A 23,111-nucleotide genomic window follows, 5' to 3' on the forward strand; every position below is an offset into this window, starting at 1 on the left:
AGAGCATCATAGGTGATTAAGATGGATTTGATTTGATCCCATCCTACAGATCAGACCAGCCTCGACTCTCCTGCCACTTTCCGAGGGCAGGTGCCCTGGGGGCTGGCGCGGGGCCCAGGAGAGGGCACTGCAGAGCGAGCAGAGAGGACCATTCCTGCCCCTAAGAACACCTGCCCTGAGAAAAGAAGAGCGCCCCTCCCAGCCGGCGCGGCCCCCCACCACCCAGGGCCCGGAGAGCGTCCGGGAAGCGGCGGCTCCGCCCATCCGGGCGCAGGGCGGGGCGCGGGCTGGAGCAGGGCGTCGGGAGGGGCGTTATCCTGAAGCTGAGGGCAGCAGTTACGTAACAAACCCACCCCGGGCTCAAGCTGTGAATTAATCAAACCGCTGAAAATAAAACCTTCCTCTCAGGAACTTCAGACAAAAGAAATGAAAACAACCAGGCTGGCTGGAAAATAAAAGGCAGCAGCGCTGAAAGGGGGACAAAAGGAAACCAGACAATAGGGTGGTGGACAAAGGCAATAAAGCCGGAGGAAGCCTGACAGGCGGACGAGGCGGCCCGCGGGCTCCGGCCCCGCCGCCCCGCCGCCCCGCCGCCGCGCCCACGCCCACGCCCACCGCAAGCTCGGCCTGAGCCCCTGCCCCGCCGCCCGGCCCGCGGCCTCCCCGCTCCCACGGCGGCGCCTCTCCTCCCGCTGCGCTGCGGCCCGCGCCCCCCAGCGCCCGACGGGGCCCCCAGCGCGGGATGCGGCCCCCAGCGCGGCCCTCGGCCCCCAGCGCGGGATGCGGCCCTCGGCCCCCAGCGCGGGATGCTGCCCGAGGCCGCAGCGGTCGCAAAGGCCTGCAGGCGCGACCGGGCGGGAGCGAGGAGGGACCACCGCCCTGATACCCCGGCCGCCTGGCAGCGCCAGACCTGTGAACACGCCGGTGTGAAACACCAGGGTTCGAAGGCCCGGTGCGAACACTGAATGTGAGATAGCTCATTAATAATTAGCTATTGAGGAAATTATATTTTAGATACTTTGGTTAAATAAAATATATTGTTAAAGGGCCAGCCGGAGGCTAGTGGTTAAGTTCACGTGCTCCTCTTTGGCGGCCGGGAGTTCAGGGTTCGGATCCGGGGCGGACCTACACCCCGCTCATCAGGACACGCTGTGGCGGAGGCCCACGTATAAAGCAGAGGAAGATGGGCACGGATGTTAGCTCAGGGCCAACCTTCCTCAAAAGAAAAAAAAATTAATTTCACCTGTTTCTTTTTACACTTCTTAACCTAACCACTAGAAAATTTTAAATTACTCATGTGGCTCGCATTCTGTTTCTGTTGGGCAGCCCTGCATGAGGACATCTCCCTCTGAGCTTCAATGGCTTTTTCTACCCCCACCTCTCCAGTACCTCCAGTCGGACACTGGGGATTATCTTTACAGTGGGGAGCCTGCTGCCTGGGGCGCCCAGTGGCTCGTCCTCGCCTCTGGCACAGGGCCTGGAAACAAAGAAAAGGGCCCCTGGTGACCAGCCTGGCTGGTTTGGAGGTGTCAGCCTGCTCCCAGGGCATGCCATCCGCCAGATCAGCCTGCCAGACCCTGCTGCCCAGACACGCCTCGGCCCCAGGCGGCTGGCCCGCTGCCGGCACCTCACGGGCTCCGGGTAGGACCCATTTGTTAATGGAGAAGCAACAGCCCAGGCCTGACGCGCTCTCTGGGTCTCACCCTTGGGGGAGAGGCCCTTGGGCACCTGCTTTCCTCCGTGTCGCCTGCCCTGAGCCCTGCTCCTCTCCCTGCCCTCCTGAAGCCTCGAGGCCCACAGAGAGGAAGCTTCTCTGAAGAACATCAGTGCCAGGTCTGCCCCTAACCATCCCACCTGTGTCCGCAGGGTGCAGAGCAAAAGCGGCACGCGGTGAACTGAACATGAAGCCCTGCTCTGTCACTCGGCCGCTGACGGTCCCGGCACAGGCGGCTTCCCCTCTGCAGGCTCTGCCCGTAAAACGAGGGCACCTGGGGGAGGGGAGGGTCACTAGAACAGAGTCTGGAAAACAAGGCTTTTGAGTGCACCAACCTGGGTCCAAATTCCTGGCCTGCCACCAGCTGACTTGTGTGGCCTTGGGCCTCTCTCTCCTCCTCCGTATAATCGGGATCATAACCCATATCTCACAGGCGGCCAGGAAGATTACATTATACAGGATGAGCAGCTATTAAGTTGTCATATAGCCCAGGATGATCCCAGGGCCAGGCGGCTGAGAGAAAAGTATCTGGGGTCAGACAGACCTGGTACATTGGAATCCCAACTCTGCCCAATTAATCACTATGCAGCCCTGAGCACGTGACTTAACCTCTCTGAATCCGTTTCCTCAGTAGACTGGGAATAAGAAAACCCAAAATGAAGGGGTGAACCTTCCAGTAACACACCAGAGCCTGTAAGATATGCCTGTTTTACTTTCTCATGGCACCCAAAACTTGGCCTTCAAAGTCCTTATCACAGTTGGTAATGACACCTTACATGCCGTATTTATTTCTGACTCGCCTGAGAACCCACCCAACCCCACCAGGGCACTGTGAAGATATACCTGTTTGTGCTCATCCCTGTAGCCCGGGGACTAGCACCGTGCCTGGAGCATCGGAGGCACTCAATAAATAATCGTGCAGTGGTCAGAGAGTATCCTAAGTCAGAGTGGCCTACAGCTCAGCAGCAGAGCACAGGCAGCCCTAGCGCAGGAGAAGTGACAGCTGCGGTCCTCATCTTTATCAGGAGGATGCTGCTCTCTGCCCTTGCTGCCCGCACCCCGACCTCCACACCCAGTTATTCTCAGCCGCCTCTTCCTCGCGTCTCAGCTCTTCCTACGAGTGACCTAAATCCCCCAGCAGCAAAGCAAGGCCTCCTTCATTTTGACCACGGGACAGGTAAGAAACAGTTTCCATACTTCTCAGATTTAAAGACCCTGTTGGAGTGTTCCCTTAAGTCTCTTCTTTTCCAGAGGCTAAAAGCCCCTCGAATTCCCTTACCCCTTCCTTAAAAAGCATCCTCCATGCCTCAGTAGTCCATGTGGTTGCTCAGGAGGTTGTTTTTTTCTTTTAAAGTCTTTTTTTTTTTTCTGAGGAAGATTAGCCCTGAGCTAACATCTGCCAATCCTCCTCTTTTTTCTGAGGAAGACTGGCCCTGAGCTAACATCCGTGCCCATCTTCCTCTACTTTATATGTGGGACGCCTGCCACAGCACGGCTTGCCAAGCGGTGCCATGTCCACACCCAGGATCCGAACGGGCAAACCCCAGTCAGCCAAAGCGGAATGTGTGCACTTAACCACTGTACCACCGGGCGGGCCCCGCTCAGGAGGTTTTAAGGTCAGCAGCCACAACCTCCCCTCTCCCCAGATGCCCAGAAGCCAAAGACCCTGGGTGCCTGGGAGATATGAATCACTGGGCTCCCCTAGTTCCCACCTGGGTCCTGGTCACAGGCCACCAGCCACAGGACACTCCACTGGCCTCCCACTCACATGGAAGTGCTCCTGTGTACCTGACCTCCTCCCTCTCCCCCAGCCTTACTCATATTTTATAAATAGAGAAACTGAGGCCCAGAGAGGCCAAGTTCACATGGCTTATTTGGGCAGTACTGTTTCAGGACTTCAGAGTCAGAGGAACTTCAACAAGCTGGGACACGGGACAGCAGCCCTGCACTGCCCCCCTTCCCTTCTTGGGCACCCACCCCACAGGCCCTCTGTTGCCTTCCCTCTCCCCAGCCGTATCGTACCTGAGCATCCTAAGAGACGAAGGCCCCTGGGAGTGAGGGCTCCGGCCAGCCTCACCCTGATGCTGTGGAGCCTGGAGTCTCGGAGCCTGTGAGGCCCCAGGGCCCCTGAATCCAGCGCCCAGGATGAGGCATGGAGAGGCACCTGCCCTCCAGAGGCCCAGTGGCTCAGAGCATGGCTTCTAGGCAACAAGGTAGACTGCAGGCATGATCCTTTCTTTCCCTTTCCTCAGCCCCAAACCAACCCTCTCCCAGCCCCTCAGACCCCCACCCACCACAGGCGCACACACACCGAGCCCCTTTCTACCCAAAACAAATCACCAGCCACTTCCTCTTCCAGTCGGCCAACGACCAGCCCAGCTGGACTGGCATCAAAGGAGTGTTCACTCGCAGCCCTTCCCCTCCACAAGACAGCCCCCCCAGCCAAAATGTCGAGATGCAGATAAAGACAGAGATCAACTCCAGTCATCGGAGCATGACAGTGACTCAGACTCAGGGCACAGGAAGACAGCCTGAACAGACAGCAGACCCTCGAGGAGGGCCAATGACCACACTTCCCCACTGGGCACCCAGCAAACCCCTCGACTGCAGGCTCCCACTCCCAAGCTGGCCCTGAGCGGGTGGAGACAAGGGGCATCTCTAGGGAGAGACCCTCGCGGCAGGGCTGGGGCTGGGCCTGCATCCCAGGGGAATGGCGCTTCCTCTCAAAGCCCAAGAGAGTCAGAGCCTCGGGCAGCCCTACACAATGGCCTGAGGCGTGGATGCCCCACCGGTGCCCGTGCCACATCCTGCCATTCTTCTCCCAGGCCGCACCCTACCACCCTTCCTGGCTACGCCCGATCCTATCTCTGATGTTTACTCAGAGCTGGGAGCTGGGCTGGCTGCAGGCTGGGGACAAAGCTTTCCTGAGAGGCCCCCTCACCCTCTCCGGCCTCTGTGGGCCTTGGTGGGTATCAGACCCTGGGTGTGGCCCAGTCTGGTCTAGCCAAGCTCAGGGAGAGGCCACAGCCAACACCCCTAGTCCCTGGGCTGTTCCCAGGCTGGCCACGATGGTATTCATCTGGTAGAGTGGCCACCACCAGCCAGCCAGAGTCTCTGTGAACTCCGCGCTCCTGCAAAAACAGGCAGCTCCCCCTCCCCCCACCTCTGGCACAGCTGACCCCCAGCTCAAGGGCACACAGGACCGAAGAAGCTGGGGAGAGACTGCAGCTGTGATGTCCCATCCACTGCCCCGTCCGGGTGTCAGGCCTCTGAGACACTGAGTCTTCTCCTAGCCCAGGGGGAGCCCAGGAAGAGACCGAGGGCACAGCTGGAGTGCTGGGGGGCTCCCAGGGGCACTTGTGCCTGCCCTACCAGCCTGAGTAAAACTGGGAAGAGGTAACAGAGTCTCTGGGAGTCCCTTCTCTGGGGGCCTTCCTGCCTGCAGGACCTGATGCTGTCTCTGGCCCCTCCCACGCAGCTGCAGGCCCTGTCCTTGTCTCCCAGTGGCCTGTCCGAGCCTATGCCCTGGACAGGGGAATGTGTCTGGTCCTCTGTGGGAGCAGGGTGCGGCCCAGGGCCAGTGCACAGCAGAAATGGGACTGCTGCAGCTGACTGACTGGCCTCCCTTTCGGGATAGCCCTGAACATTGACCAAAGGAAGGGGAGGCAAAAAGCACGCACGACAGAGCACTTGCTGGGGTGCACGCCCTGAGCGAGGGCTCCCCACTCACTTCCCCGTCCGCCCAGGCCCCGTGGAGGTGGCATCTGAAGCCAGGCCTCACTGCTGCCACAGCCACGTCTAGCCATGTGCTGGCTGATGCCCTGGCCACTCTCCCTCCACCCCAGACTGCAGGATCCAGTCCAGCAAAGAGAGATCCACCACTGACTTCACTGCTTACACGATTCTAGTTGCTCTCAACTTGAGTCACAGCCAAGGAAGAATGAGACCAAAGAAACCAAGGCCACTTTGGGAACTTGGGGGAAGACGTGACGTCTCAGAACCTTAGTTCCCTTGTGCAAAATGGAGATTCTGATGCCTGCTCTGTGACTAGAAGGCAGCATACACTTAAAGAATCTGGCATGGAATATACATTCAGAGGAGGAGCGACCTAAAGCAGGAAGGATGTCTCTTCCCCCCACCCCAGAGCCCCGGGGAGCAGGACAACCGCCCTGCCTTCCTCCCCAGCAGGCCGGGCATGTCCGGCTCTCCCGGAGGCAGGCAGCTGGGTGTGACCCTCCAGCACTGCAGGGAGCATCCTGGCATGGCTACAAGAGACAGGCCTTGTTGGCACCTAGGTGTGAGTGAAGCCCAGCTCCACCACATACCACTGTGGGACCATGGGGAAGTTTCAGTGTCTCCATCCCTAATGGAACAAATAATCACTATCATAGAATTATTGAGAGGACTGAATGTGAAATTTGTAAAGAGAAAAAAGAAGGTTTGCTTCCTGAACCCTCCTCTCACCTCCCCACCTCTGCATGGCCAAACCCACAGAAACCCCACGGCTAAAGGACACGAGAGTGTCTTCTCCATCCGCTCACTGTAGGTCTCCCTCTCTTTGACGCTGTCTCACAACCTGCTTAGGTTGTCTGCATTTCTGTCAGTGTCCCCATCAGCCTGGAATCTCCCCTGGCCGGTGCCGACACTGAATCAGGCACTCGGGCCCCACATGGTGCGAAAGGATCGAATTTGCCAAGGAAACCCCACATACTCAGCACCCCTGCTTATCTGGCCGAGCCACTGCACCTTCCCTCCCCGAGCTGATGACACAGAAGCTCTGCAGAACTCTCGCACTCCGCACTCCGGAGCCCAGGAGGCTAAAGTGGTGTTCTCTTAACCCCTGCAGTCCCCTGCCAATCCTAGAGGGGACAGGAAGGAGACTAGAGGGATGACCACAGAGGGGAAAAGGACAGTGGGAACAGCCTGAAAACAGCCTGTTGTACTCAGCAGCTGGATGACATCTCATTTGTGCCAGATGGTCCTCCTACCATGCTGGGGTGGGCTGGGCAGCATTTGGCTTCTGCTTGATGACAAGTCTAAGCCATGTGGACTGAGCTGTCATGGTGCATGGTGACACGGAGGCTCTGGAGACACATGCAGTTGGTTCACACCCCGGCACCCCTCTTGCAAGCAGCATGGATAGGCCAACTTATTCAATCCTCTCAGCCTACAACTTCCTTTATCTACAAATGGGACTAGCAACAAATACCCAACAGTGTGCTTGCAAGGAGTAAAAAAGGGAATATAGGTAGAGCCCAGCTCCCGACAAGGCATGCAGAGCAGCTGCGATGCGCATCTTCATCAGGATGTAGAGCTGGAGGGTGGGGGAGCAGTCACTGGACCCCACACTGCTCCCAGGAGGCACCCACAGAAGGCCTGAGACCAACCTCTCTACACCTCAGATTCTCCATCTGTAACGGGGGTTAACGATGCCTCCGTCTCGTGGTGGTTGGAGAATTAGTAAGTATTGTATATAATACACACAACGCTGGGCACAAAGCAGATTGGCACTTGGTATTATTGTGGTTGAATGAATGAATGAATGAATGTGCTTCCAGGGAACCTCCACCAGCCAGAGCACTCAGCCCCAGACCCAGGATGTGTTTCCAAGACCCTTCTTATTAAATAAAGGCATTCCAAATATCGGCCTCCACACATGTGATCCCATAGCCCCCTCTCAAAGTGGGCACCTCCACGCTACATCCGGGGGTCCCGAGGGCCCAGGAAAGGTATCTGACTCTTTCTCTAGTTCCTCACCCTCCTCCTGCCTCAGCTACCCACTGCAGAGGCAGGGGAAACGGGTCTGCGATTGACATGGGTAGGTGACAGAAGAAAGAAAGAGCAGTCAGTAAATGCCAGTCACCAAGAAGGCCATCAGTCAGTGTTGACAGGAACACAGCCTTGACCCCAGAAGGTGAGCATGCAGATAATCAGCATATAAACTTGGCCTCATCCTCTCCTCCCTGGGATGTACCTCCCTAAGGCTCTACAAAAGATACACCTTGAGAGGAGGTCTGGGGGCTTCCAGAGGGGTCCAGGCCTCCAGCTCCGCAGCAGCAGCAGCAGCAGACAGTGGAGAAACAAGGTGATGGGCAGCCCGGCAGTCATGGCAGCCAGGCCCATGGGCGGGCCCCGGGCACAGTGGCCTTACCTCTGGGCACCCGCTCAGGTCTGCTGCTTCCCCCACCGCCTGCCCGTCTCCACCCCAGGGGTTCTGGGTGGGAGGCCCCCCAGGCCTTGTGTGAGTCTAATCACCGCCACCTCCCCCACGACAAGCTCGCTCATCGGAAACCCCAATTCAGCAGCTCTTGCTCAGGCAGCATTCATTCTTCCAGCGAACAAAGTGTTCCGTTCCTTTTCTCCGCAGAGGCCGTGTTTCCTCTCCCATTATCTACCCCATCGGCAGCCGAGCCTGCCGCAAAAGCAAAATTTCTTCTTTCTTTTTGTTATTTTCATGGTCCCCTTTATTTATGGGAGGTTGTTTTTTCTTGGCTTTGGCTCCTTTTCAAAGGGCCGGGAAGCAAGGGGAGGAGAGAAGCACCGTAGTTAGTTCTGAGCTCTTCGAAAATGCTCATCAAACATCCCCAAGGCAACCAGCCTGCACCCAAGTCTGCCAGGGACCTCACCTTCCAGCAGCAGCACCCTTTGGAAACAGAGGCAGGACCACCTCAACCAAGAAAAGAGCCCGATGCGGCCCGGGGGAGGATGCGGCCCGGGGAAGGATGCAGTATGCTTCTGGGTGGGATCTTGACATCTGGAGCCACAGCACTAATAATAAAAAAGCAATAATGGTGACACTCAAAGTATTTAACAAGTGAGTGACAGGCACTAACCAATTTCACGGGACTCTTGGGACCGTCAGACGAGTTGGCAGATGCCAACCACAAACAACTGGTCATCACTCTGGTAAGTACCAGCCAAAGACCCCTCTGAGCACAGCTAACATCTACTGAGCATTCACTGTGTGCCAAGCACCACTGGAATCACTTTTACTTGTTCCAATTTATTTAATCTTCACAATAATCATCTGAGGTATATGGCATTATCATCTCCATTTTACAGATGGCAAAACCAAGGCACACAGGTGATTTGAGCCAGGCAGCCTAGCATCAGAATCCACATCTCAGGGAGCTGGCCCCGTGGCCGACTGGTTAAGATCGCGCGCTCCACTTCGGTGGCCCAGGGTTTCGCTGGTTCGAATCCTGGGCGCGGACAAGGCACCGCCCATCAGGCCACGCTGAGGTGGCATCCCACACGCCACAACTAGAAGGACCCAAAACTAAAATACACAACTATGTACTGGGGGGCTTTGGGAGAAAAAGGAAAAATAAAATCTTTAAAAAAAAACAAAAAAAATCCGTATCTTCACCAGACAACAGGAACAGAGCACCCAGATTGCTCAGTGTCATCTACAGGGACCAGCCCATTTAATTCTCCCAACAGTCCTGTGAAACAGTCACTCTATCATTTCTCTTTTGCCAGTGAGGACAGAGAGGCTTAAGGAGGCTAAGCAGTTGCCCAAGGTCATAGCCAGCAAGGGCTGAGCAAGACACTGACCCCAGAGACTGGCTCTCGAGGCCCTTTCGTTAAGCACTAGATTATACTGGCTTCTCTTCCACTTGTCTGAGGTTCCAAAAGCCACTGAAAGTCATCTCCTGGAGTCTGAATCACCTGTCCCCACCCCCAGCCTCCGCTGGGCCACTGCTGCTCCCATGATGGGGCTCAAGGGACCCAGGCAGGTCCTAGCTGAGTTGATGCGAGAGAAGTCAAAGGCAAACTTGGGGCCAAAAAAACCTTGGTTTCCCAGGTTGCAGGCCTCACTCACTCCCGCCAGCCACCCGGGGAGACCAGGTCAAAGGCAGTGGAGTCGCAATGCGGCCTCCCCACACCACTCACAGACATACGACGACTCATAGCCAGGGTCCTACCCAGAGCATCTTGCGAGGGCATGAGGGCAGCACTGGGAGAGCTCAGGGCTGCCCCAGGGCCACCGCCTTCACAGCCATCGCTTCTGCTCTGTTCTCCAGCCGTCCTCAGGCCATCTGTCTATCCCAGGCCTCCACTCCTGCTTCCCGGGCTTCCCATTCCTGCCCGACTCTCACCAGCATCGAGCAGAGCTGTGCACTTGCAACACATATGCCTAATAAAGGACTGCGTCACTCTTATTATCAATTTCTTTCTGAATATAAAGGAATGTGTGCCCATTGTAGAAAATCTGCAAAATTTAAAATAACAAAGAAAACAGAAAAATTAAAAAGTCACCCATTTCCCATCAATCCAGAGGCGGCCACTGATGACAATTTGGCATATTTCCATCAAATCTTTTTACTATGCGTAGTTTTCTTGTTCATCACTGAGCCCATAAGCAAGTTTGTATACTACTTCCCCCCAACACACTTAATAGCACCTCGGGGGAGTTTTCATGTTACTAAAAATTGGAAATTATTAAAAATTTTTATGAAGCCATTTGTAATGGTTGCACATCTTCCCCTTTAAATCTCCTATTACTAGAACCTCCTCATCCCCAAGTCACCCACCCTCTCTGGACAACTCTGGTGGGGCGGGGCCACTCAACTCCTTTGAAAACAGGGAAGGAAAGGGGCTGACAATCAGCGGAGAGGGAGAGGGCCAGGCAGCAGCAGCACCTCGTCTGCCTCCTCTGGATGGGCGGGGGCACAGTAGCAAAAGAGGCACAGGAGGGAGGCGGGAGGTGGGAGGCTGGAGGCCCCGGTGGGCCCGGAAGCTGAGCCCAGGCCCTACCTGCTTCTGCAGGGGGAGGGCATGCCTCAGCACTTCTCAGGGCCTGACTTGCCCTTAAAAAGATGAAGACCACAACAGATACCACTTCACACCCATTACAAAGAAAAAAGGAGTGTGGGCAAGGATGCAGATAGCAGCTGGTGAGAATGTAAAATGGTGCATCCGCTGAGCAAAACAATATGGCAGTTACTCAAAAAGTTGAACACAGAACTACCATAGGATCCAGCAGTCCCGCTTTGGGCTGTACACCCAGAAGTAAAAGCAGGGGCTTGGAGAAATATGGCACACCCTGTTCATACAGCATTCCCCACCACAGCCGAAAGGCGGAAACAACCCAACAGGCCGCAGTGGGACGAATGGACAAACAAAATGTGATTATGTGTGTGTGCGTATAGATACACACACATGCACGATGGAATATTATCAGCCTTAAAAAGGAAGGAAATTCTGACACATGCTACAACACAGATGAACCTTGAAAACATTATGCTAAGTGAAATAAGCCAGACACAGACTAATATTTTGTAATTCTGCTTCTATGAAGTACCTGGAATAAATTTACAGAGACAGAAAGTAGAACAGAGGTTACCAGGGGCTGGGGAGACGGGCAAAGGGGGAGTCATTGTTTAAGGGTGACAGAGTTTCAGTCTGGGATTATACACAAAGTTCTGGAGATGGATGGTGGCAATGGTCGCACAATGTGAATGTACTCAATGCCCCTGAACTGTACAGTTAAAAATGGCTAAAATGGTAAATTTGGTTATTGTACATTTTACACAATAAAAAGAAGATGGAGGACATGAAACTGCTAAAAATGTACACTTCGTGGCACCTTTAATCTTGTAGATGGGCAGAGGCGGGAGCACAAACAGCCTCCTAGCCTGGGGCCTGATGTGAGGCTGGGTGTCAGGAGAGTGCAGGCTGGAGACCAGCTGTCTGTGGAGAACCCCATGCTCTGAAAGCCATAATTAACATCACGAATTGAAGTGTCTAGAAAAGGCCAGAGCCAGACAGAGCCAGACCTGCCCCAGCAGTGAGAAGGCCTTTCCCGACGCCTCCCTCGCCTCAGAACAATTAAAGGCTTCCACCTGCCGCGGAGAGACAGGTGGATCAGGATCACTCCGCAGGGCGGGAACGGGGTCTGGGGGCAGGAAGATGGGCACAAAGGAAGAGATCTAGCTTCCCTTAGGGTCGGTTCCTCGGCTTTCCCAGAAATCTTTTCTTAAAATATCCTTCTGAGGGTGGCAGTTTCAAGGAAGCACTGGGCTCACACCTGTTTCCAGAAGGGCCTGCCCCAACTTGCTGTACAAACCTGGGCGAGTTATCCTACCACTCTGGGCCTCTCTCGAGGTCCACCTGGAGAGGACAGTGACAATGGTCCACACAGCTCTAAACCAGAAGCTCTGTGCTAACAGAGGGGGTGACTGGGGCGGGAACCACCAGGCAGAGAAGGGGGAACGGAGCAGCCCTGCCGGTTTGCAGGGACCCATCACTTATCCCACAGATCCCGGCCTCTGTGGGCCACCCAAATCGTCCTTTTCCTCCTCGGTGAATGACAGGCTGGGACTAAAGTCCCTCCCAGCGCTAAGGTTCATTTGATATTTCCATTTTCTATTACTGGTAAAACTTAGCCCAGTTCCCACTTGACCAAGAACACATTGCAGGGTTTCCAGCGTCTCTAAGAGCTGCCTGTGCTCTGTGGCCTGATTAAGAGCGCAGGCCACTCTGATGGCAGGCCACCACAGGGGACACTTAGGGATTTCCTACAGAAACCAAAAAAAGCCACGGTGTCTTTATCCATCTTCGTCCAAAGAGGAAGAGGGATGAGTGTCTCTCCGCTGCCCTGCTTCCCCCAGCCTGTGGCCCTGACCCCGGGGTGGGGCGGGGGTCAATGAGGGGGTCACTGGAGGTGCCCAGCTCAAAACCAGCTCTGTTGTTAGAAAGAATTTAAGCCTCTCCCTCCCGGCTCATGACTATCTACCCTAACAGACCTAACTGTATGAAGAGAAAAAATAATTACAGAGAGGTCTAGACAGGCCAGGTGAGATTCTGAGCGCACAGAGGAAATGAGCGCTGGATTTGGAGGCTGACGGTCTGAGTTTGAGGCCCAGCTTTGCCACAAACTCAGTGTGCAACCCTGTGCAAGTCTTAATTTTCTGAACCTCAGTTTTCCCATCTGTAAATTGGGAGTCAAAATACACACCAGCAGACTGCTAGGAGCCTCAGCACAGCGATCTTCTGAATGTCAAGGCATTCCAGACACTCGATGGTTTAGAAAGCCCCACGCGAGCCTTTAACTCACAGGAGGGCCTGGGACACGCTGCACAACCTTCCAGGGTCTCCGTCTTCCCTTTGCACAGGGAGCCAATTATTACTCCTTCTCCCAGGGACAACGCGACAGTCGGGGAGGGCTCCCCGATCTTTGATGCTGTGGAAGTGCAAGTGCGGCTGAGCCTGACCCCCACCTTCAGGCTGCAGCCCAGATCTCCAGGAAGATAACGACAGCACCCGCGCTGACTGAGGGACCCGACAAGCCGCTCACTTCCCAGGGATTTTTGGCAGCAGCAGAACTAGAGGAGGCAGTTGAAGCTCAGGGGTAGGGGCAGACGGCCATCAGGGTCTGCCTGACTCCAAAGGCGAGTCCACTGCACAAGGAGCTTGGAGAAGAGGCTGCTTCCCACAGGCGCTCCAAACCCAATGAACGCCCTCCACCTCGGGGCCGGCGCCGCAGGGACAGCCTTCACTTCCTGCCAGGTTCCTGCAGGCAGCTCCTAAGCGCCCAGGGTCCAAAGGTTAAAGGCTGTTTATTACTGTGAATTATTAAAATTCACCAGCAGTGGGTTTTGGGAATGTAACGGCTTCATGCCTCAAAGCGATTCCAACTACATGTGAATTTCATAGGTTCCATAAAAATCCATCCCACTCGGTGTAGAACTGTCCCCCTTAGTGACCAGTTTAAGGGACAACACTGGGCAAAGGACAAAAGGCAGGCGCTCGGAGCCAGACTGTCATCTCTGTCACACCTGCAGCACCTGGCCCGCGGTCAGTGTGTGAGAGTGCATGCATTCTGTTCTCCGGGCTGCTCCCTGGCACCAGCCTGGTGGGGTCCACGCCCCAGCCCACCTCCGGCCCACAGCCTGCCCCTGCTCCCAGAACACGTGGAGCAGCAGCTCTCCCCCTTTTCTTTGCATGAATGGTCAGTCTGGTAACAGAATAACCACAGCAACAAACACCTGGATAAGATTCCCACATGCCAGACACTGTTCTGAACACTTTCCATGTAATCGTTTTTATTTATCCTCCCAACAGGCAGGCACAACTGTCAGTGGCATTTTAGAGTTGAGGAAACTGAAGCAGAGAGGCTAAGTAACCTGACCAGGGCTGCACAGCCCTGGAAGAATACTGTGGGAGGTTGAGAGGGTGTCACTGCAGACCATCCATCCCCACCACGCTCTGGAGAGCGCTCCTCCTCCCTTCCCAGAACTACAGAGGCCGCGCTCAGGACCGAGGAGGGGCTGCCCCACATCCAGGCAGGCCCGGGGAGCCGCACTACCGCCACCCCAGCACAACCCCAACAACCACGACCACAGCGGGCGTGACACTAATCCCGGCTCCCAGACCCTGCAGTGTGCACTGTAACATACATTGCTTCCTCGAATCCTTCCAACCCTGTGAGGTAGGTATTATCCTTTTCCTACTTTGCAGGTGAGAAAACTAGGTTCTAGGTAAGTTCTAGGATTTGCTAGAAATCACGCAGCTCAGAAGAAGCAGAGCCAGCCCCCGAGCCTGGGTCTGCCTGGCCCCCCAGCACCCAGGCTCCTGACCTGAGGCTGTGCAGAGGGGAGCGAGCCCACCAGTCTCGGCGCCCTGGCGACTCAGGTGAAAGGCCCGTTCCCGAGCAGCAGCCCCATGCCCATGCTTCTGCCTCAGCTGCCCTGACGGATGGCGGCTTCCCCGCAGGCAGCGCCTGGCTCCCCACCCAGCCTGCCCAGGGCCTTCCCGGGCTAAGCCCAGGGAGGCAGGGGTCAGGGCAGACAGCGAGCCCACCGGCCTGGCAGGGAAGGGACAGCCGTCTGCATCACCAGATGGTGCGGCGTGATCTGAAGGCAGCAAAAATGTCAGAATGGAAAGAAAATAACAGGGTTCTGCTGGAACTGTCCACAGGACAGCGAGAGAGAAGTTTCAGGCAACGAACGACCCCCCATTCTGAAAGTTCTCTGTTCCTCCCTGTCAACCAAGTCCTAGCCCCTCGGCCTGCTCTGCCCACGGCATCTCCACGTGCTGCCGCCCCCAGCGCCTCCACGCCAGCAAGGCCCGGGCTGGAGCTCAGTCGCCGTCGCCCCTCACAGTGCCGGGCGCAGAGGGCCCCACGAACATCTGTCTTCATGGACCACGGGCTTGCTGACGGAGCCGAGTCTCGGGCTGGGCCCGGAGTCTGTGCCACAGACCCACACACTGAACTTCTCCATGCCGAATCGGTCCTCGGAGCTCGTCCTTCCACGGACCCTGGCAAGAGCCCCGAGCTTCCAGGAAGGAGGAGGTCAGCACAGAGAGCAGAGGACAAGTCACCGCCTCAGGACTGACTGGCCATCAGCTGCGTGTGGATAAGAAGATGAGAGCTGGAAACCAGGCCGTTCTCTCACTGCACAACAGCCGTCTCCCGCCCCGCCACCACACACATCCTCTGCCCTGTCGCTCCAGCCCCACAAAAGCGTCTCATCTTTCCAGCGGGTCTGGCCTCCAACAACCATCCAGCGGCACAGAGCGTGGAGATGGGGCTGGGATGCGAGAAACTGCCTCTTGAGTGGGTCACTCCCCAAAGCGGCCTGGGCTCCTCCCAGCCATGAGGCTGAGGACAGGGGACCAGGCACTGCTGCCCCCGACCCTGAGAAGCCCCCCACCACAAAGTTCCCTGCCATTTGGCACCATGGCCCCTGGGGTACACGGCTCCCTTGAAGAATGGCTAATGTAGCTGCTTCTAATCAAAGCTAAACAGTTGGGAGGAGAATGAGAAGAAACGAGAAGAATGAGACCGACTTACGTGAGGAGGGGATGGAGGGCGGGCACATGCTTCCAGGAGCCAGGACTGGTGATGAGTCCAGGGAAGCGTGGAGGCCAGCCTGGTGGAGGGGGCGCCCTGGGTGCTGCACCTGCCCTCTCCATTGTCTCCCAGGACCCCCACAACAACCTGCACACACAGCCCAGGCGCCCGCAGCGCTCTATCTGCTGCCCAGATCTCGCGGCTGCGAGCTGCATTCCGCCAGCTCAGCACTTTCGCAGAAAGGGGTTGTTCTGCTTATGCACCATTCTTTCCATGGGGTGGTCATCCCGCTTGCTCCCCTTCTTCCGGAGTCCCCTCACACACTGCTGCTCTCCTTTCTCTAGGGGTCTTCCCAGGCCCTTCCATCTGAGAAACTCTACAGTGACTCTGTTCTCAGCATCACTGTTCTTACATTTCACGGAGAGGAATCTGGAGCCCAGGCCCAGTGGGCACGATGTGGGAGGGGAGCCCACTCACCCTGCTTCTGAGGGTTCCCGTGAGGAGGCCACGCCATCCAGAAGGGGTCTCTCACACAGGGCCGCTGCTCAAGTTGCCCCCTGCTGACACTGTCCCCAAGCAGAGGCCAAGACACCACACAGTCAACTGCAGACCGTTGACCCATCCCTCTTTCCTGTCCAGCCTCTCGCCGTGGCTCCTGCGAGCCTTACCCCAACTGGAGAACAGAATGTGCTTGGCTGGAGACCTGGAGGTCATAAATTGCTAATAACAGATGCTCAGTCTCAAAAACAAAATAAGAGAAGGCCTGGCCCTTCCTTTCTGCTCCTCTCATCCTCAACATTATTTCCTGCAAGGCCAAGGAGAGAGAGAAACGTCTCCTCTGGCCACAGTCAGAGAGGGAAATTGGTTCCTCCCACCCCAGGACCCAGGAGGCTCAATTCTCCCCACCAGCCTCACCCCAACAGGCACCAGGGCCAGGCCCCAAGGAGCTTGTACAGGATGTCTTCGTCCTCCGATGCTCCCTGGTCTCTAACTTCGCTTTACCCTCAGATTTACCGAGCACCTGCTAAGTGCCAAGCCCTGTGCACCTGCGTGTGAAGGTGCCCTTTCCGCACTCACAGGTGAGGGCCGGCTGTGGGGAGCAGTGGGGAGGCTGGCCTGCGTGCTTCCGCTACAGAGCAGCCGTCGGAGCTGGCCCAGCCCTCTGTGCTCACCCCAGAGAGGGCGGATGGATGGCAGAGATGACCCAAAGCTGACTCTGTTCCCAGTCGCCGCCCTCTGTTGAGGAGTTGGGGCAGAGGGCACAGGAGTGAGAAAGCGCAGTCAAGAGCTGAAAGCCAGAAGCAGTCATCTTTGAAAAGAACAATAGTAAAAGGCAAATCGGAATGTGCCTGGGGTAGATCATGAAATCACGTTCAGTGCATTGGTTGTATGCAAACTGTATGTAAACATGCACACGGCCCTGGAAAGATCCAAGTGTCACTGCTGTTCTTCTGCCTCTCTCTTACTCAGGCCGTCTCCACGGCTGCCTAGGAAGCTATCTGACTGCCTGGCCAGGGTCTGGGAGTCCCCTCCCCAGCCCAATCTCCCAGCATCCCCTTTGCCCCAGCTTCTCTCCGTGGCCTCCCCTCACCTCAGGGCCACCTGAGAAACATGAGTGCAGAGGAGGAAGAGAAAACAGGGCTCTGCCACGTGGGGCGCAGCGGAGGCGGCAAGTGAGGGGGGAGACGAGCAGAATGGTGGCCTCTGGAACCCGGGATGGCTTCCCTGTAACTGTCAAGAGACCCATCTGGCTCCAGACGTTCCTCAATGCCCCTAGCCATTCCCATCACCAATTCCTCAAAACCAAGGGCAGGAGGCCAGGGCAAGAGGCCAGGGGGCTCTGCAGCAAGATCCCAGAGGGGGTTTCCACATGTTCTGCAGAGGGTCAGACACGCCACGTGGACCAGCCTCATCTGGGCAGACCCACAGCCAGTGTGGGAGTAGGAAGCCCACCCCATGGACAAGTCCCTGTCTCCAATGTCAACTTCCTCATCCACAGAATGGGAGAACGGCAGGATGCTCTCTGCCCTTCCTAACTCACACGGTTCCACGAGGCCCACCCTGAGACGAGCCATGCGGGGGGAGGGGCATCATGGAGGGCCACGCCAGGAGCAGATGCGGGATTGTGACAAAGTGTCTGACTCCACGTCTGGATTTTGAAACTGCAACAAAAATTCCCAGGGTGGCTGTCACTGTCCTCACTTGACTCGACCGCCACAGCAACACAGCAATCTTGTTCCATCCCAGGAGTCGTCAAAATGGTCCTTCCCAAGTTGCAGATGGGAAAAGTGAGGTCCCAAGAGGTAAAGTGACAGGGCTGGGGGCAGACAGCCTAGGCCAGGGCCTTGGTCCCCTCTGGTGCCCACCGGTCCCAGCTGCCCGTCGGCCTCTCCAACAGCAGCACAGCAGTCAGAGGAAGATGTTAGACGGCTCCACCCCGCAGGAAGGGCAGGACGGATGCCGCTGCCTGAGGCACAGGGAGCAGCGGCGGGCTAGGGGCACTGGTATAGCCACTGTGGAGTCAGCTCCCTCCACAGCAGCCCTGTGGGCCCGGCCGGTCCCGGGAAGGCTGGTGCCCAGGACCCCGCGTCCAGTCGTTCTGGTCCTGGGTCACCCAGCCTGACCGATCTACCCAGGAAACAGGCAGCCTGGCCCATGACCAGTTCGAAAACCATGGAAGGAGGCAGACAGACCACTGTCTCCACATTAGGGATCAGAGACGCAGGCCCAGAAAGGCTCCTGACGTGGGCGAAGACACAGACAGTGACCCGAACGGGCCCGCCTGCCGTGCAGCTGCCATCACAGCACGCGGCTCACCTCCTCTCCAGTCCTCACGACAAGCTGCCCTAGGGGACGCCGCTACCCCACCTCAGGGACAAGGACGATGCAACCCAAAGAACGAGGTGAATGGCCCAACATCGAGATTCAAAACCCGCAAGTTCAAATCCAGAACTTCCGGACTCTCAAACTACACGGTACTGTCCCTAAACTACCCTGCTTCTCTATAAATTGAAGAGGATTCCAGACCGAGTGAGAGGGAGTTAGCACAATGTGTTGGTGTGGCGAGGAGGAAAAACACGCTGAGTGACGACCAAAACAGGCACTGAACCCTGAGGCAGGCTGGGCACGGGGTGTGCTCAGCCCGGCCAGGGCCCCAGCAGCGGCGCCACAGGCCCGACTACAGGTGCAATGTGCACGACCCGGGCTCTGGCCCTGGTGCCCTGCCTGGAAGGCCTTTCTTACATTCTTGACCACAGCTCGCTCGAAGCCCAGCGCAACTGTGGCCCCTCCTTAGTAAATCACTCCCTGAGGAGGGCGGTTCCTCCAGGTCACTCCAGAGCCTTTGGACAGCACTGGTCTCCACCATTTGACCAGACTGCGATTACCTGCCTGCCCACCTCCCAGGCTCCGCTCCCAGGGACAGGGACTCTCATGGCCTTCTCTTAGAAGGCCCTCAAGACACAAGGGCAGCACAGCAGGCCCCTCTTCACACACCTGACAATCACAGCAGCCCCATGAGGCAGTGACTGTCATCACTCCCACGTGACAGGTGAGGATGCAGACTCAGAGGGGTTAAGTTACTCACCCAAGACCGCACAGGCAGTCTGGCTCCAGAGTCTGCCTGTCTCTACTGGTACTGCACTGCCTCAGACACACTAGGCATTCGGTGAAGGTTTGTTCCATAGAGTGGTACGGAGGGAGGAGGTGTTGCCACACCCCAGCCACCTCCACCCCAAATCCCACCTGGAACCCCTTGGCCCAGGTCTCCCTACTTCTCGCCCGGCTTTCCCTCACTCCTGACATCTAATCCTTCCTTCCTCTAAACAGCTCCAGGTTCTCTTCCCATCTCCCATCCACTGCTTCCTTGGGTGTGGCAGCAGGGCTGAGCTGAGACCCCCAGAGGCCTCACAGCAGGGGATCTGTTCAGAGGCAGGATCCTGCCCTGGGGCTAGTGCCTCCCATGGACTGCTGTTACCTCTGCCTCAAGCAAGAAAAACCAGCACTGAGACGTAGGGGTCTGGAGGGCAGCACCTGCTGTCCCTCCCTCCCGGGTCCCTGGCTGACCCGGCCACTGCTCTCTGGACCGAGCCTGGGTGGGGGGTGTTCCTAGGGCCACAGAGAAGAGACAAGTGGCCCTTTGTGTCGGCACTCCTGGGACACCTGTTTGCCCACCCACCTGTCCTCGTGCAGGGCCTGCGTGTGCAGGGTCAGGCCGTGCACGGGGCTTGTGTGTGCGGGGCCTGCGTGTGCGCGGCACCAGCCCGCGTGCAGCCATGTGGATCCTGCAGCCGCGGCAGCCAGGCCCAGCCTGCGCTCGGCATGGCGCCCCTGCCAGCTCCTGCCCGGTCCTGGGCGCTGGGAGGCTCCTGCTGTTGACACAGTGTTGATTTTTGGGAGGACGGAGAGGGAGGGGAGGGAGGAGAGAAGTGGCAAAGCGTGTTGGCCCCAGCTCTCCTGCGTCCCACGCAGCCGCCAGGTGAGGCTGGCTTCCAATCCCTGGGTCACTTGGGCCACACACCACACTGTACCTAAGCCGCTTAAACCGACAGCACCACACCACAGGCAGCCTGCACACGCCCCGTAATGTACCACAAAACCCATGCTCCCCCATGTTGGCACACACGACTCATGGCTGAACAAGGCCTCTGGGTGCCAGGAGCCCTTAGTCACCCTGTTTTCGAATGCCCGCCACTCCTGCCCCCAAGTCATGACACTCCCAAGGTCCTTGGTGAGGGACGGGGCCATCTGACATGCCCTTGGAGACCCAGGCGGGGCCCCTGGGAGACATGGGGGGATCTGCCCTTACAAGTTTCTCTTCTCTCTGACTTGTTCTTGCCAGGCCATCTCCTCCTCACCCTCCAGGTCTTTATGTTTCCTCTTATGGGGAGCCTTCCCTGACTGCCCAGATCTGGTGGTGGTGCTCTCCTTGGTGCTCAGAGCGCTCCACCCTGTGCCTCCCACCCTCAGCGTCAGGCAGTGTAATAGATTATTCACATCTCATCATCTTCCTCAAAACTGTAGGGCTGCAGCACAGCAGGGCAAAGCCCGAGGCAGACGCCCCCTACGTGTCTGCTGAGCGGATGGGTGAACCGGCAGCCCCACAGACCCACAGCCATGCTGCCTCCACCACACGTCCCGCCCTGACAGCCACCTCCTGGGTTAGTGAGGCCCGTGCTGGTTCAAAGGCCCATGTGCTTCGGGAATTACCTGTGACTTGCCCGCCAGCACTACACATTGTTATAGTACTTTTGGAAACTATAGAAATAAGAGCCACTTTTTTTTTTTGGTGATCAAGACTGGCCCTGAGCTAACATCTGTGCTGGTCTTCCTCTATTTCGTATGAGGGAGGCTGCCACAGCATGGCTTGATGAGCAGCATGTAGGTCTGCACCTGAGATCCGAACCCGCCAACCCTGGGCCGCCAAAGGGCAGCGCATGAACTTAACCACTGTGCCACTGGGCCAGCCCCATGCCACAATTTTTAAGCAAGAAGTCAACTGAAGATGTTGGTTGAGGATTGGGCACCCCAGCTCCTGGTGTTGGGGACGGGTCTGTGTGGCCTGCTCTACCCCTGGCCTCAGACTGCCCCCACCCTCATCCTGGACTTCCAAGGAAATCCCCCCACTCTGGCTGCTCCTTCAAATGGCTGGACCTGGATGCCCTGGCACCCACCTCTGCCTCAACTCAGTATAGGGCCTGGGATTGGCAGCGGGCCCCTCCCGCCAGGCCAAGGAGTGGGACTCACCCCAAGGTTCCCACCCCTTTGTGGGACCAAGGCCCTCTGAGAACTATTCTCACCCCATCCTGTTCCACAGGCTGCACATTCCATCTGAGTCAAGCAGGGGCGGGGCCAGGGGAGGTAAGGCTGAGGGGAGAACAGTCTGGCCTCCTCTGGGGCGGATCCCCAGGGAGTTCCAGGCCTGGAGGGATTACAGACCTAAACCCCCAGGGGAAGGGAGCCCACGTGCTCCTGCCCAGCCCGAGCCTCTCCCAGTTCTCCCCTGCACAGCCGAAACACTGAAACCCTACCTCGGACTGTCCCCAGAAGACACAGGGGGACGATGTGCCGGGCAACAGTAAACCCCTCCCCCCAACCGCCCACAATCCCCAGGGCTGCTCCCGGGGCTTCCTGCCAAGGCCATTTAAATGCTAAGGCCACTGCTGGGGGAGGGGAGCCTGAAGGCCCTGAGTATCAGGGGAACTGAATTCAGATTTGATGGCATGTGTCAGGCTTCCCAGTGGCCTAAAGGGCCTGGGCAGTAGATGCTGCTTAGGTAAACAGGGGGCAGCTGGAGATACTGACCCCACTTCTTCCTTCCTCTCTTCTAGGACCCCAACACACCCCCTCCTCAGAGACACTCCTGACTGGAACCCCCGTTCTTTAGGCACAGCTCTCAGCCCCGCTGCTCTCCTAGCCTGTCCCCACGTGCACACTTGTGCTCTGAGATGCGGGACCACACACAGCACATCCCTAGAGGTGCCCAGGCCTTGGATTTACCCACGGATGACCTTGGGAGGAGGCAGGGGAAACCCCAGCCACCCCATCCTCACCTCCTGCATCTCAGGTCTGACCACTGTAGCTGTCCTACCCTGGGTCCCCCCAGGCCCTCCCTGAGGGCACCACAGGAGGGCCTCTGGCTCCTCCCAAAAGAGGCAGGTCACAGGAGCAGAGGGGTCTTCCTAAAGCAAGGGCAAGAGAGCCCAGAACGTGCCCGGAATAATCGGTGGTCACTGGGGGGGTCTATGCTGTGGACCACGCAGGGTGGACAGAAACCCGTTCCCAGGCGAGGCCCAAGGCCTTCGCTGCCCTGAGGCTTAAGCAGGGCCGGACGGTCCCCTGGGTGTCTGCCGAGGTCCTTGGCACAGAGCAGGCTCTGGGGCTGAACTGGAGGCCACAGCCCACACTGAGGGGGGAACTGCCACATCTCTGCTGCTCAAAGAAAGGACTTGGATTTTTCAAAGAAACAGAGTCACTCCTGATCAGAGAAGCTGGCGGAGGTTGAACCCACCTTCAAGCTGTCAAGGCCCTGTCAGGCTGGCCTGTAACAAGTCTCCTGATCAAGTCTTCCCAAGGAACTGGAAGGAGGACCAAGGAAGGGGCAGTCAAAATGGGGGTCACCAGGCAAAGACCCCCATTCAGGGCATGGCTTCCTGCTTGGGAGCAGGGAGACAGGCAGGCGACAGGAGACGTGAAAGCAGTCTCTGTGGGTCCTCGTTCCCCACCTGGTGACAGGCACTGTGACAGCCTTCCTGGCTAGCACACACGGGTTCCAGAAAGGGGACCAGCAAAGGGGAGGATCCCAGCGAGTCCTGGCAGGAGCGAGCCCTCTTAAGCAAACACTGAGGACGAGTCATTCCCGCCACAAGCACTTTGCACTGTCAGGCCGGCAGGGGGGCGGGCCCACCAGCACAGCCCTTCCAAACACTCAGCTTGCCCCTGAAGACGGCTTGGGGGAGGGGCGTGCAGCAACTTTTCCCAGGGGCGTGGGCTGCCCGGCGACCTCCTCAGGGAGCTGCCCAATAAGGGCCAATCTCAAAGCAGCCCAGGAGGAGAAAAGCTGTGTAGAGTCAGCCCGTCCAGGGCAGGGACACCTGG

At 57.3% G+C, this 23,111-nt stretch overlaps 1 protein-coding gene across 6 annotated transcripts in view; it reads right to left on the reverse strand.

Moving 5' to 3' along the window:
• The window catches only part of SOX13 (SRY-box transcription factor 13), a 40,819-nt gene that overhangs the window by 13,326 nt on the left and 4,382 nt on the right, over positions 1–23,111 (reverse strand). Inside the window, exons 1-2 of one of the 6 annotated variants that reach the window (XM_070498161.1) lie at positions 3,737–3,973; positions 1,855–1,988 (exon numbers count right to left, since the gene is read on the reverse strand). The exons of 2 other annotated variants lie outside the window; for them this stretch is intronic. Coding sequence is in view for 2 of the 4 variants with exons in the window: in XM_014829943.3 (XP_014685429.3) it covers positions 3,737–3,744 (8 nt within the window). In the remaining 2 variants the exon portion in view is untranslated. Of the gene's footprint in view, positions 1–1,389; positions 1,478–1,854; positions 1,989–3,736; positions 3,974–23,111 lie in introns of those variants that run through there. 3 more of the 6 variants (XM_070498160.1, XM_014829943.3, XM_044757610.2) reach the window with 3 other exon arrangements.

The sequence above is a fragment of the Equus asinus genome, chromosome 25, assembly GCF_041296235.1.
Source record: "Equus asinus isolate D_3611 breed Donkey chromosome 25, EquAss-T2T_v2, whole genome shotgun sequence".
Lineage (NCBI taxonomy): Eukaryota > Metazoa > Chordata > Mammalia > Perissodactyla > Equidae > Equus > Equus asinus.